The sequence below is a fragment of the Tyto alba genome, unplaced genomic scaffold, assembly GCF_018691265.1.
Source record: "Tyto alba isolate M040663 unplaced genomic scaffold, T.alba_DEE_v4.0 Super-Scaffold_17, whole genome shotgun sequence".
Classification (NCBI taxonomy): Eukaryota; Metazoa; Chordata; class Aves; order Strigiformes; family Tytonidae; genus Tyto; species Tyto alba.
In genome coordinates this window covers 5,368,253-5,383,107 of record NW_024881279.1, presented here as the reverse complement: position 1 = coordinate 5,383,107, position 14,855 = coordinate 5,368,253, and the positions used below count along the sequence as shown (strand labels likewise).

General features: G+C 44.5%; 1 protein-coding gene across 3 annotated transcripts in view; it reads right to left on the bottom strand.

Annotated features, from left to right (window-relative positions):
* Nucleotides 1-14,855, bottom strand: part of LOC116964942 — an 83,046-nt gene that overhangs the window by 4,545 nt on the left and 63,646 nt on the right. For 2 of the 3 annotated variants that reach the window (XM_033006249.2, XM_033006250.2), the window contains exon 3: nt 4,285-4,356. Coding sequence is in view for 1 of the 3 variants with exons in the window: in XM_042790393.1 (XP_042646327.1) it covers nt 3,230-3,302; nt 4,285-4,356 (145 nt within the window). In the remaining 2 variants the exon portion in view is untranslated. Of the gene's footprint in view, nt 1-2,755; nt 3,303-4,284; nt 4,357-14,855 lie in introns of those variants that run through there. The other variant, XM_042790393.1, reaches the window with a different exon arrangement.

Below are 14,855 nucleotides of genomic sequence, written 5' to 3'. Positions count from 1 at the left end.
TGAGGATTCGGAAACTTTTTTTTTTTTTTAATTGAAATATGGCATTTATGTGCAAGGGAAATAATGATTGAGTATGGGAGGGTCTTAAGGAAAAGATGGGGAGGTATCTGCTGCCTCCAGTGCACCCCGAATTACTGGGCTTTGGGCAAGGCATGGGGTTTGGGCCAGAGAAGGACTCAAAGACTTGGGATTTTTGAAGACAGGAGAAGGCAGGGGTGAGCACCAGCCCATGGCTGCTGAGGTGTCCCAGCCCCCCTGCACCCCTGGGTGCTGAGCTCCCACCTCCAGCCCCCGCTGCCCTGGCAGCCTCCCCTGGCTGAGGCGCAGATCCTCCCTATGCCCCCAAATTCATACCCACACCCAGAAGACCATATCCTCTTTCCAAGCTGCAAATGCTCTTTTGCAAACCAAGTAAAGATGCTTTAGTGGCAAAAAGCAATAAACAGTTTCCCAGGAAGAAAGGGAGAGGAATCTGCAAGCGCAACCGAAGTTTGTGAACCCCAGGACTGCTTGAGCAGGTTTGCTGAACAACTCCATTTACATGATGTTTGCGCATTCCTGTTTCAAAAGTCAGCCTACGCGGAGCGCTCCAGATACGCCTTGCCAAAATACTTGAGATTGATCCAGTGGAATGATTTTGACTGTTGCAGGTGTGTTATGGACCCCCTGAGAGGTGCTGGGGGTGTCAGGGAGTTCACTAATTACAGTTCATTACGAGTTGTAGGGGAAGGATGCTCAGCACGGCGAGTTGGGGTGCTTTAGCAGGACACCTTTTCAGACACCTCCTGATGTGGACAAGGTGAACAGGGATGTGGGTTTTCTATTTCAGCCCTCTGGACTTACATTTTGTTGCTGAGATTGGGGGGAGCAAAGCTGCCCTTTCATGGAGCCTTTCAGCGTTTTCCATAATGATTTCCCCGCGACTTCAGACGTCTGTGACTTGGCCAGTTAGTTTCAACAAAGACAACTTTTATTATCTTACTGAAAAGCCTGGATGTGCTGGTATGTTGTGTTTGCTACATACGCATTTTCAAGCATTAGTCATGCCATAACATCTGCTTTTTATTGGTAATTACACTATCCCCATTTTAATAAGAGGTAATTCTTAAATTTCTCATAAAATATATATGACTCCAGGGAAAGAAGGTGAAAGGTTTTGCAAGCCTCTCACAGCCACAAGACCAGAATGAGTGGAAATAAATCCTTTCCGAGCAGAACTTGTCCAGCCACTCATGACAGCGCATCCAGGGATGCCTGTGTGACTCGCCATCCCTATTTCTCTTAATTGTTCATGCTCTGCAGAACAGACCTGCAAAGTCTGTGTGCCGCAGCCCTTCTGGGTGCTATTAACGTGCTCAAAAATGGGGACCTGGCCCTAAAATTGCACGTACATGGATACCCCCTCCTGGGTGTAACTTGACTGGAATTAGCATGAAGGGGGTTCTGTGAGATGAAGTCCGAACTGGGGAACAGTAAAAGTTTGTGGGCCGTTTCCAAGTGGTTTAGATGCTTTAGAATTGCAAATAGGTGTCCAGATTAATGGACCGTAACTTGTTTGTGTTCATATTTATTGTAGACTCGATATAAACTGAGTTGAAATAATGTGCCTGAAAAATGAGTCACATCTGAAGTGGAAGACCAATATCCAGATAAAGCATCAAGAAAAAAAATCTTCTGGGGCTCCATTAAAAGCTTTCAGTTTCTTATTTCCCACTGTCTTTCTGTTGGTAAACTGGGCTCTGTGATTCCACAGTGTGTTTCCAGGGATTTTTCTAGCAATTCTGGACAAGGCATTGACAAATGACACTTTTGGAAGGTCATTCCGAAATCTTTGAAAACCAGGGAGCTTTTTCAGTGGCTCCTGCCATTCACTGAATGCCAGCAGCCAAGCCCATATGGAGCATTGTGTGCTGAGCTCATTGTTGATGCAAATGCACACAACTAGTTTTGATTAAGAACAAAATGCAGAATTGACTCAGACTGCCTTTTTTTTTGTTTTTTGAAAAGCTTCAAGCCTCTCATTATCATCAGGGTTTCTTTCAGGGCAGGAAATTGGAATTTCCATAAAATAATGCTGAAAGGCACAGGGTGAAGTCAAAGAACATTTACGTTCCTAACGAATGGAAGGATAAACACGCAAAACAAATTTGGGGACACTCAACTAAACATTTGGGGGCATGTTATGGCATGTAGATTGTTTAAATTATTCAATATATATTAAGCAGCCAGATACACAAATGGCAAAAGGACAAAGCAGTGGGTTTAACAGAGGCCTTTTCCTTTTGCACAGTAACTTACAGCTATCCAATATGTGATTATTGTATTCAGCAGCCAAGGAGGATTTGTGTTGCAGCGTGCCTGGGTTGCACTATTTTCACGTGAACAAGGAGCTCGTTCCAGTGCAGAAGAAGATCCCACGGCAACATTCGTAGCCCTGGGGTCACTAAGGTGGGATCAGAAAGACTTCGCATAACCTCCGGGCTGCTCTGCTATGTTTGGAAGCGCTGGTGCTTGGAGGGACTCACCGGCTGCTGAGCACAGCCAGCATGCAGGTGGTCCGGCGCCGTTTCCCATCCTCGGGATGTCCTAGCTGATTGGAAATTCCTTGTGCCAAGGGAAACTGGAAAGTGGCGACCGCATTCTTCTCTCAACACCCAGATGAATCTGGTTAGAGTTCCTTCATTTTTATGGGGGTTTAATCATAGCCAGGGCTGGCAGTGTTCCTTACAAATAAGGGTGTTTGGTATTTCCCAGCACAAGACCAGGCTACTCTGGTCTTGATATGATATTGCAGAACAGTTTTGTGTTTTCTGGGAGGAGGGAAATAAACGGAAGGACATTTTTGCCAAGGACGATATTAAAAAGCTATATCACACAGACAAGCTCTCCAAAATTAGAAAACTGTGGAACTGAAGTTGCTTTGTCACTATTTCTTTCCATGCCTCATCGTGCAGAGTTTAATAACAAGACCAGCTCCTGTTTCCTTGCATTGTCTGCCTGCCTGCCCAGGTCTGCAACAAGCTGTGGCATGCAGAGTTCAGGTTCATTCAATGTGGCTGGAGAGAATGGGAACTGTTTTCAAGGCACTGTTTCACCATCCAGTGAAACCATCATCCTGAACAGCACACAGACTACTCCTTTCCTCCGGACTGATGACTCAGACAGCAGCTCCCAGCCTCTCGAGTTGCAGATTCCTGGAGTATCAGTGGTGGCCAGAGTGGGGATAATCCTAGAGACATAGGAATTTTCCTATGGGGAATATTGCCATCATTGTGGAGTTGGTGGCATGGTGTTGGGGAAGCCTTGAAGAGGAAAGAGAAAAGAACAGGACAGGGAAAAAATAAGACAGATTTTATAATGAATTGGAAAAAAAACTTATGGTGGATTGGAAGAATACTGGAAATTATATTTTCTTTTGGTTGTTCCACCTCAAATAAAATATCACTGTATTTGTGTAGGACAACCCCAAATGGGGGAAAACTATTTACAGTTGGCAACATCTAGGAACCAGAAGAAGCTTAGAGCAGAGAAGAAGGATGTGTCAGGGATTGGCACCATAATATTTTCTTAAAACAGCTCTGTCTCTACCTTCACGCTAGTAGGTGGCAGTGGAAAGAAAACTCATTGTGTGTTTAAAAAACAGGTCATTTTCAAGAAAGATCATGGAACCTTGAGTAGACGTGAGCAAACAGCCCTGGGGGAGTCATTTGTCTTTGCTGTCAAGAGGAAAATTAAGACTCGAGGGGACACAGAGGCTGGGTTTGATGGATGCTTGCAGCAGAAGGCAAGTGGGTCAATACTCCTGTTCGCCACGAAATCAGGTTATTTCCCTGGAGAAAAATGACTGTGTAAAGTGTACACCTGTGGGAAGGAGAGAGGGGATGGAAAGATAAATGGTGGAAAGTCCCTAAAATGATAAGTGTCTCTTTTTGTTTGGTTTTGACAGAAATAACCTCGCTCTAGGAAGGTGAACTGGATCACTGTGAGCTGGGGGCTGGTTATTGCTGCAGATCATGGTTAATGGCTACATCTGCATTAGTTTTAGCAAGCAGGTCCGAGAAGTGGGTGTCCATACTAAAAGTTTTCAGGGGGCAGATTGGTCCTGGTACTGAGTTTAGGTGAGCTGGAGCATATCATCTGGTCTTGTGTCCTCCAAAAGCCATCCAGTTCACCACTACACAGTGCAAAATGAATTGCCATAAATGGAAACGATTGGGGTATTTGCTTCAAAATTTCGGATCCTGATGACAATCCTTATGTAAATATAATGGATATGGTACCTACTGGTTAGGAGAACATTCCTGTGATGGACATGCAGCTCTGCAGCCCCCAAACCATACGGTATGATTCCCAACCCTGAAAAGGAAAAGGAAATGAGGTTTCTGTTACAGTCAAAATCCAAGAAAATATCACCCCTTGTGTATTCTTGCAGCTCTTCTAGATCAAATATCTTGTCATCCTCTTAAAATACACAGACACACAGAGAAGATATCTGCTGATTAATATCCTGGATCCATTTGAATGGACAGACACACCCCAGTCAGCTGTGCAATGTGTATGCATACCTGAAAACAAAACTTGACTCCTATAAGCAACCTATTTCGGTCAGTAAGGGTATAGTGAGTCATGCCACTAGTTTTACTGATTTTTTTGCTATTTTCTAATCAGATATATTTCAGCCATAAAACACAGAATCTGGCGATTAATATTTAGCAGATTTCGGCTGAGCAATATGTGATGTTAGGTTACTAATATGTATAAAAAAGGGGAAAATATTTTCTGATAATATTTCAATATTGATAACTGCCAACGCTGGAAAAAAGCTGCAGACAGGGTCCAAGTCTTGAGGTCATCTTAAATACTATTAACAGTTTTCAACTTTTGAATTAAATTAGAGTTTCTTCATCTACCTTTTCAGTTTAGACATTGAGGATGTACTGAAGTCTTTAAACTTATTTTTCCTGCAGTTCTCACATAATCACAGGCTGCAGGAGCGGGGAAAGCACCACGTATAATGAGGCATACTAGTAAGCTGCAGAGTTTGGCAAGCACAGTGATCTCTAAAGAGACTCAAGGTGTTTATAGACATTTCAGCCACGATAGATTTTAAGGACTAGGCTTTAAAATCCCAGCATCTGCAGCTGTTTCTGAGCAGGTAGGGAAGAAAAGGTATCAATGACACAGGGGTAGGACTGGAAAGAATTGCCTGAACCCTGAGAGCAGTCCCTGACCACAGCAGTCACCTCCATCAGTTAGACCCCAGGAAGGGACGAGCCCTTACTTGGCAGCAAATCTTCTTGTTATAGTGTCCTCTTAGAAACATGTTTAATTTCTGTTGCATCCTGTGACATCCAGCCCTGAAAGGGGAGGAGGAAAGGAAAATGCTCTTTGGGTTGCAAGCCCCACCACCAGCAGCTCCATGCACAGATGGCAGCAACTGGTGGTTCGTATGTGATGGTCCAGTTCACCATTCGATTTATTTTAGGGAATATATTCTTCATTTGGCATCTGTGACTGTTTCCTATCAGGGAATGATTCATGGGTGCAGCAGCTCTCTAGCTTTGCATTCACTCAAGCTTCAGCTCATTTGCCTCTGGCAAACTTTCGATGGCGCAGCTGGAAAGCAGGTCCACAACTGCCTTTGGTGCAGTCTGAGATACTTTCACGCTGTGGGTTTTTAACACGGGTGTCCAAGCTGTGCTCACTATTTACTGCAGCAGCAGCAGCTGCAGGCAGCTGGACTCCTCCAAAACCCGGGTGAAAAGAAGGTCTTGCCCTTTGGTACTGGTCCTTCTGTGACTCCCCTGGTCCCCAGCAACCAGAGGAGTGAAGGAGGCTGGTCCCGGCAGGACGGGCAAGAGGAGAAAAGTGGATGCAGTGTGTCCAGGAAGCACATTCCCGGGACATGACAGCACATCCCGGGGGCCCAGGGGCTGCACTTGTGCTGGGAAGGAAGGACTGGGCTTGCTTTCAGGCTCCCCTTCTTGCTCGGGAGCAAGACTACGAACACATTTTCTAAAGCCACTTCTGTGTTTTTCTCAAATTCCCTCCTCAATACTTCCACTATGACTCTGAAGGAAAAAACCAATCTGTAAACAAGCGATAACCTGCAAACTGCCAAGAGCTCATGGCACGGCCAGGATCCCCACCTGCCTCCCTCTGCATGTGTGTGCCCACACCTCCCTATGTCAGGGGAAAACCTCTATGGAGAAGGGATATTTTGTCCCATAACAGCTAGCACAGGGCCCCAGTGAGCCACAGCATTCCTGGACATTAGGCTAACACATTAAATAAAACTTCAGTAACATGCAAGGAGGACGTGCCCAGCTGCAGCCTCGTCACGGTCCCAGCCCACGCAAGATGGAAAGGAGATGATATGAATCAGCAGGACACCCGCCGGGCTGTGTCCTCACCTTCTCAGCACATTCATGGTCACTACTGCAAGGAGAGCAGGTACAGCAGGACCTGGATAACCAGCCTCATTTTAGCTGGATATGCTCTGTCCAGGGCTGTGCTCACTTTTGTTAAAAGAAGTGCCATAACGGAAGGAATCAAGTTCACCCACACAACACTCCGGTGAAATTTGAATTCACTTTCCATGATCTTCTTGCACGAGAAACCTGGTTTCAATATTCGCACTTATACAATCCAAGACTAAGAAAATCTGCCATTTCCTCTCTCTGCTGAGCTATACTGGGCAGTACAACCAAACTCTTGAAAATTATGAAACTGAGATTAATTATTTTTAAGTCACAAATACATCTGAATATATATTAAAAGCAAATGACAAATGTTGGAGGGAGCTAAGGCAGATCATGATCATGCCAGAAGTGAAATTTGGAAATATACCTTCTAAATCAATGCAGGCTGCCCTGTGATGATGGGCTTGCAAGCCTGCAGCAGAGGTCTGAGCCTGGAATTTGCTCCAAGGGAGCTGTGGTTGAATTTCTTTTTGTCACTGTTGTTTTGCAATGCCATAATAAGTGTTGGTGAATTTGCAAATCATAAAAGCATGGATCATGGGTGGGTGCTTCCATCCAAGGGCTAGAACAAACATTTTTGGTGTCAGCCCATTCCAGAGAGATTTTCAGTGCTATAAATTAAAGACTAAAGAAAAAAAAAAAATAATAATAAAAAAAACTTAAAAAGCTAAACAAACAACAGCTGTTTGGAGATGGGCCCTAAACCCAAAGTATATAAATGGCGTTCAGACAAATGCTTAGAGCCAGTGACAAGAAAATGCTCAGCACAAGAGCTGCAGGGTGATTTCTAGCTGTTCTGCTCACAGAATGCTGGTTTTTGCCCAGCCACAAGAAATCAGCTGTTCTCAGTGATGAGAGATGCTTCAATGACACAGCCACTGCCACATCGACCTCGTGGGCTGGACCCATCGGAGCCCCCAGTGACAGCGGGTGGCACTTTGGGGACACATCCCCAGTGGCTGTGCAGGGATGTGGCACAGCCTTGCACAGCAGATTGGGAAACATGTAAAACAGCTGAATTAGGAAGCTGTCCATAGAAAAATCAACACTGGGGATAACAAACCAGAGATAAGAGAATAAGTATCAAAAGAAAACATCAACGCTGCACAGCCACTGATAGCTTCCTGTTGGGGGAATGTAGACATACATACTCTCCAAGTTGAATTATGAGTATTTGTTTGGAAATGTATTTGCCCTTTGGACAGCCATATTTGTGTTTTGAGCTTCAGAAACATAAATTACAGTCATTTAAACCTCAAGCTTACATTTTACTTCAATGACGTAAGTGAGTTCCCAACTTTCAAAGGCCAGCTGTCCCTTACGGCAAGAGGTAGCAATTAAATAAAATTCTTTTATTGCATGGAGGTATTTTCAGTCCTTTAAGTTTATGTGCCCCAGGTGAAGCCATATAAACAAACTATAGCTGTCACAATTGTGTTAATAATGGAAACTGCATTTGGGAAGTTTTAGGGATAAAACCTATAACTTTATACTGCTAAGGTGTCAAACCTTTCCAATGTAAAACAGAAGTGCAGCTGTGTAAGGCATCAAGAAAGGTTTCTGAAAAGCCATCATTCACAGACTCTTTAGGTATATAAAGGCGGTTGCTTCCAAGCCACAGCCATTAATAATAATTGCTGGGAAAAAATAAGGTTAAAAATATATTTAAATGGCTCTGGGTTTTTGGTAAACTTCAGATACACAGACTTAAATCCACCCCTAATCCAGCCTCACCGAAACCCGTATTTTACAGATGTGCATGTATTCATGGCTGATGGCAGCAAGGAAATGCTGAGGTGCAGTATGAACATGGACATGCCTGACAGTCCAGACTGGCTCTCAGCTCAGGGAATTGCTCCATCAGCCCCAGTGCTGGAGTTTTCCGTTGTGGATTTCTAATCCCTTGTCTTAAACTTCAAAACAGACCAGGCAAAACAATTGATTGCAACAGTGCAGGTAGTTGGGTTTGGGTTTTTTCCCCCAACCCCCAGTAGATGAATAGAAAAATTCCACTACCTTGAAAGAACCGTTTAAAGGTTCAAAGCCAACAAAAAACACATCAGAGAATACCAGTGTGCTGCTCTAATTTGCTGCCCTGTCCACCCTGGGAGCAGAGCATGGTGCAGCAGCCGAAAGCACACTGTGTTCCCAGCTGTGCATGCACCTGGAGCTGAGCTTATTCTGCTTTCCAGCTTTTTGTTCGGTTTTGTACAAGTGACATCACACTGAGCCACATGGAAGACAATAATTCTGCTCCACGGCAACTTTTAGAACAAGTCTTTGTTCTGCATTCAAAAATATTACTTTTCTTTCCCCCTTATTCAGGCAGAACATGGGAAAATTGGCCCTCCTAAATCACTGGCAATGATGTAACCACCACGCTGGAAAGCGGCAGCCAACCTGCCTGCTCCGAGGAGCCGCGAGCAGAGTGCGCACACAGCTGAGCCAGCAGCGAGGGTCACTTGCTTTGGCAAACTGGGGGACAGTGATGGCCCAGGAATGGTTCACAGTCAGGAACTCACCATAGTTCCTCCACTCACTCTGCTGTGGGACGGAGCAGAGCCAGCAAGCCCTGGTCCCCAAGGAGAGGTATGAAACCTCCTGGTGAAAGCGCTGTTGAAACCACTAGCCTTTCAGTGCTGCAGTTGCAGTGTTGATATGTGTACTCATGAAGGGCCTTTTGCAACCTGCAAAATGTAATTTTTCTTTTTTTTTTTTCTCTAGAAAAAGAAAAAAAAAAATCAACCAACCAACCAACCAACCATTTAGTCATCTGGTTTGATTTGGGGACAGAAAATCCAAATGCATGCCCATCTGGAGAGCTGAGTTCACACTGGGATGGGCATCCAAGCTCTTTTCTCCTGCTAACCTGCCTACACTTTCTGCTGTCGCCTGGGGAGACAGCTATTTCTCAACACAACTTTTTCTGACATCGTCCCATGAAAAAGTCAGGGCATTTAGTATAAGGCAGACTTCCAGCAAGGCAAAGCAAAGGTTTGGAGGCAGAAGGGAAGGTTTGGATTCAGTTCACGTCTCTTGCTTGGTGAACTGACAAGGGCAAGAATCGAACTTCAAAGGCTTCCATTGCACAGCTGATGACATTTAGGAAGAAAAGGAAAATTGTTGCTTTTTTAGGAGATTTACAAATACCATCCGTGTCCATGGGTGTAATTTTCCATTAAGGAAAAAGAATTTCTGAAGCAACATATGGACCATGCAGTAAAGAAGTTACCATAGCAACCAGCCTCCTAAAAATCCCTATATATGTATACAGAAATCAAATGCATGTAATAATTATGGCCGCATGTCTAAAGTAATTTCTAAGTCCCACCTTCCTAGCATTTTTTTTTTTTGTCTATTAAAAGTCTAATTCATGTTTCAAACATTGGCTTACTGTGCTGCGCCTTGAACCTGCACACATTTTGCAACTGAAGGTCAAAAGCATCATGACTGACATACACTGACAACAGAATGAAATCTAATTTAGCTAATTCAAAATATATACTTTAAGCATAAAAGAATGGTTTTGGGACCAGAATGAATTAAGCTCAACGAATACAGCTGAGATGACATTTAGGTTCAGAAAGTGTTAGCTGTTAAAAATAAACAGATTAAGAGGTGTGAACATCAGAAAAGTGTTTCAAAAGCAGGGTGTTTTACCAGGACAGAAGAGAGTTTTGGAGGTTACAGCCCTCCTTTCCCTCTGCACTGTGGTCCCTGTGTGGGGACAGATAGGACCGTGGACCGTCCTCTCTCCACAGGCCCGGTGCTCCCATTATGGCAGGCTCAGGGACATGCACTACTGTTTTGCAATCTCTGAAGGGATCCTAAAAGATTTCATGGCTTGGCACGGCATGTTCCCATATTTCTCTGTGCTCTGGCATTAGGAACCAGAGATCTTCTTTGTTGTCTGCTGGGCACTCTGGAAATTTAGCGAAGATGGATTTCCTGGATGGACATCTAGGAAAACAAAACCTCTGCTGTTGAGAGGAGATGGGGATATGGAGCAAGTGCCAAGAGAAGACTTAGTCCTGACACAACTGACTGTGGGATGGGAGGCCATCAGGTGCTTCAATGTGGTCTTCCAGATGCTGCCTCAAAGATGCTGTGAGGAGACATTTCACCCTTGCTCCAGGGCACCATCATGTCCTCTTGCCTGGCCAGAGTGAGGAGCAGTAATCATTAATTAACTGTAAACTTTACAGAGTGATGTCATGGTGTTCAAGCTGACAATCCTGAATACTGAAGCCAATTACAGCACCTAGACACCCCAAGAGGGGTTCAGGTCCCATTTTGATGTATCTTCAGCCAGGAAATAAAACAAGTAAGTGCATAATAAATGAACGGACTCTCCCTATCTACCAGTGTTCAGAAAGACTCTCAGTGAGCTTCAGCACATGCTCTAACCAAGCAGTGTTAAGCCTAGTCTGTTAAAACCATTTTTTCATCACACCTGGCTCCTGTTACTGCAGGCAGGAGCTGTCTCTGTGCTGTGCCAGAATCTGCACTCCTGTTTGTGGGATTCTGCATCCCTGGTGTATAAACAAGGCTCCTGCTGCCACAGGAGCAGACAGTCTGAGGAAGACATTCACTTCCTTTTCAAAACAAATAATTTGAAATGTCAGGGAAGTACCTGGTCATCACTGGGATGTTTCACAGTCCCTCCAACTGCTGTTCCTCTTCCCGCTCTGAGCATCAGCTGCTGCAGACTCCGTGCAAAAGAAGCTGTAATGCAGCCTTTGACAGGCTTTGTATGTGTTGCCTCCACTTGCATCCTTTCAAAGCTCTTCCAACTGCTCATTCTTTCACCCTTTCAAAGAGAGTTGAGCAGCTGGTGGGAAGATTGGGAAGGGTAAGGTGCTGCAAATGTCTCTTCTGAGGGAATACATCACTAATGCTCTTAAATGGACATTTATCCCGCACTGAACATTGACAGAAAGTTAATAAAATCACATTTCTAAGCCCCTTGATCACTTGTTCTTGATGAGAGTTATTTCCATTGCAAGCTTTAGCTCTCTCCCTCTCGTTCATTTGTGGCAAAGTCACTTAAGAAAAGACTGAGCCATGATTCTTCTTACGTGACCAAAGACGTATTTGTTCTCCCTGAGTGGAAATCAGTGCTGTTTTGTGGCTTCTGAGAGCCAGAAAATGACCTCACCTAAACTTAAATCTCTTCTCTAGTGTGAATGGATGTAGAAGTAGCTTTTGCTCAAGCATCATTTCAGTGTCCTGTTGCACTAACACTGGATTCCATCCTGCTCAACTAGAAAATAAAAGACATATTTGCACCTGAAAGTTGCTGCCTGTTTTTCTGCAATTTCTTGTGGGACTGTAACACTTCCCTTTTGCCTGCAGTGGGGACCAGGGGTTTTTCTGCCCAGATGAAAACTCATTGGTTTTACTTGGTTTTGTCCTTCTGTTTAGGCAACAAGAGAGGTCCTCCTAAGCAATGAGTGTTCAAAGTCCACAGTCCATCTGGACTGGAGTGGGTCACCCTGCACCTTGTCTGCTGGGGAAGAGGTTTCAATATGTTATGCCCAGCGTGACATGCTGAGACCTACAGCTCCTTCCCGGAGGGGAAAACGAGAAAGAGTCCCAATGATTTGTGGTTACAGGAAGGTTTTCCACCTTGCTGCCTTGCTTGGTGACCACCACTGGTGCCATCCCCTGGTTCCCAGCCTCAGCCTCGCAGGGGTCATCCTCCCAAGGCACGTGGTAGAGTAAAACACTGCACACAGGGGTGAAAACAGCTTGTTGCAACATTTTTTTTCTAGCTCACATTAAGTCAGAAATGGCAAAACAGATGGCTTTCAGGAAACTTGGGCCCATGTTTGCATGCCATGGGAAGGCCACCCTTGTCACTCGCAGAGTGATTACAGTTTCGCCCTTGTCCCACAGAGAATACATGGTTTTATGGATGATACAAAGTTTGGTAAATGTTTCTCTGAAATGGTAACTCTTTTTCTTTATGGCAATATAATATCCTTTCTGGTGGCTGGACACATAACGCTTTTTCTCAGTGCTTCCTCCATAAAAAAAAAATCACTGAACAGGGAACTCCACATGCCTTTAGGACTCTAACTGAGGGATACCAATTCTGAATAGGGTAGAAACACAGCAGCATTTTAATGTCTGGCAACAACAACAAAGACCCAGCAACAAGGGAGCAATAAGCAGTGTTTTAGGGCTGGGTATTTGATTTCTTGCACTGCAACACTTGACCTTGCATGAAACACAACATTCTTGGGTCCTTAGCTTGGCATCTGTAAGATGTAAAGATAAAACTGTGTATATTGCTGCCTCCCCTGCTTTATTGTGAAAGAGAAACAATTTAGAGGCACAAAGATGCAGGAGCTGCGCAGGTCCTTCTCACTCAGAACATATGGACTGAAACAGGAGGGACCTTCTGCTTCTCAGAAGATATTATTGTACACACAGAGACAACAGGTTTTTATAAACTCAGGCACCTAAAGATGGGCTCCACAATCTGCACGTAGCATGCCAAACGTGAGGCTTGAACATCTTGGTTCTTGTCTGTTCTACATATCCCAATTTCTGCTGCTGAAGGGGAACGTGCCAAGACTGATGCTGTGATCTGTGGGTTGTACGCCGAGAAGGCAACGTGCAAAACCTGCTGCCTCCTTCTGACCTGCTGGGCAGAGTCTGTCCATCCTCAAAGCACAAAAGCCTGAGGGTCCAGACCTGCTGGCAGTGTCAGGCTTCCTGGAGCTCCTGGTGTGCTCATGTCTCTACCCAAGTCAATGTAACAACTTATGTCATCACTTCTGGCCACCGTTCAGGAAATCATCTCTAGGAAAAGGTCTTACACTCCTGTGAAATGAGACTCAGACACATGCTCATGTGCCTCCTTGAGCGAAGATATTTATGCACATGGTGATGGTGAGCAAGTGGCACAGTTCACCTGGCAAAGAATAGGCAAGATCCCTACAAGCTGGCATCTTGTGCTCCTCAGGCCAACATCATGGTGCCCCAGATCCACAGATTTACTCCCTTGGGCTTGAAGAGAAACCATACATGGGACAAATTTCTGTGACCTTTCCAAAGCTCTCCCCAAGCTAGAGATGCCAGGCTTAAAAAATATCATTCACCAAACGATTTCTTAGTTTGTGTCTTTGGGTGAAATTAGTCATGCTTTTAATTTATTACAGAAGAAAAGTGGAAACAGAGAAGGCTTTATGATTTTTAAATGTTCTAACATTTATTTCAGTGGTTCAGTTTTTATGACAATTATGTTTGTGGCAGAGGAAATTTCTCAAGACCAAGAACTAATGATGCTTTCAGCCACTAATGCATTTTCAATTAGTGTCAGAGAACACTAAAATCCCTTTTGCTGCTTCAGGAGTGAAAAAAAGACACAAGTGTGCAACATCACCACTCCCGTTAGAAGTGAACGGTGCTCTAGTACACCTTCCTTTTACTATCTGTTTCACTTTACTGGGTAATGATTTTCCTCTGTTGATTTTCTCCTGAGCTGGATTTCTCTTTGCAGGCTTCTTGGTGAGCATTTTGCAAAAGCCATTTAGCTCTTTTCAGGTGGGTGTGTGAGAAGAAATCTGTTCTTTTCACACTGTTCTGACCAGAAATGCTGAATATGCATCTCTTGCAACAGCTATTTTACTTTCCTGCAACCACATCTGTAAGTGCCAAGTTGCCCATTGGTGCAAATCAGTGTGGTTCCAGTGACAGTACCAGCAATGTGCAAACTGGTGTCATCAAATGGTCTCGCCCTCATTTCAGGGCTCTCTGCTCTTCCATGTGACATCTGAACCTCAAATAAAATGTTTAATACAGTCACTTAACTCGTGATCCCTGGATTTCCTACCTCAGCATTGTTAATAACTTACATCCACTTCTGGCACTATATGATACTTATTATAGTCGGAAGTCACGCCATCCAGTGAGTTAGATTACATTATGACACTTCCTTGACCTCTATGTCAGCACAAGGATAGCAAACAAAATTGATAGTTTAGGTGCTGTTCTTTTACCATTGTGCTTCAAGTAGAAGATTTTTCATGAACTTCAGGTCTCAAAAAATAATTTGGAATGTAAGTACTGACAGGGGAAAGGTGCTGCTTTGTTTTTCTGAAGTTTTGCTTGTATAATGCTTCCCCTGTGAACACCTGTTGCTTAATCCTTATGCTTTTCATCTCAAGAATATCTTCCCGACGCCTGAAATGGGTTTGCAGTTGCTCTCCGTCGTGGCAGACAGAGCTCGCACCTTGGCGGAGCGCAGGGAGCCGCTGGTGCCTGGCGGAGCAGGGGCTGTGCTGACCCCCCCGAGCAGATGTGTGCAGGGCTTTGATCTGGCTGATGCCGGGTTGCAGGCGGCCCTGCCCGCCCCTTTCATCT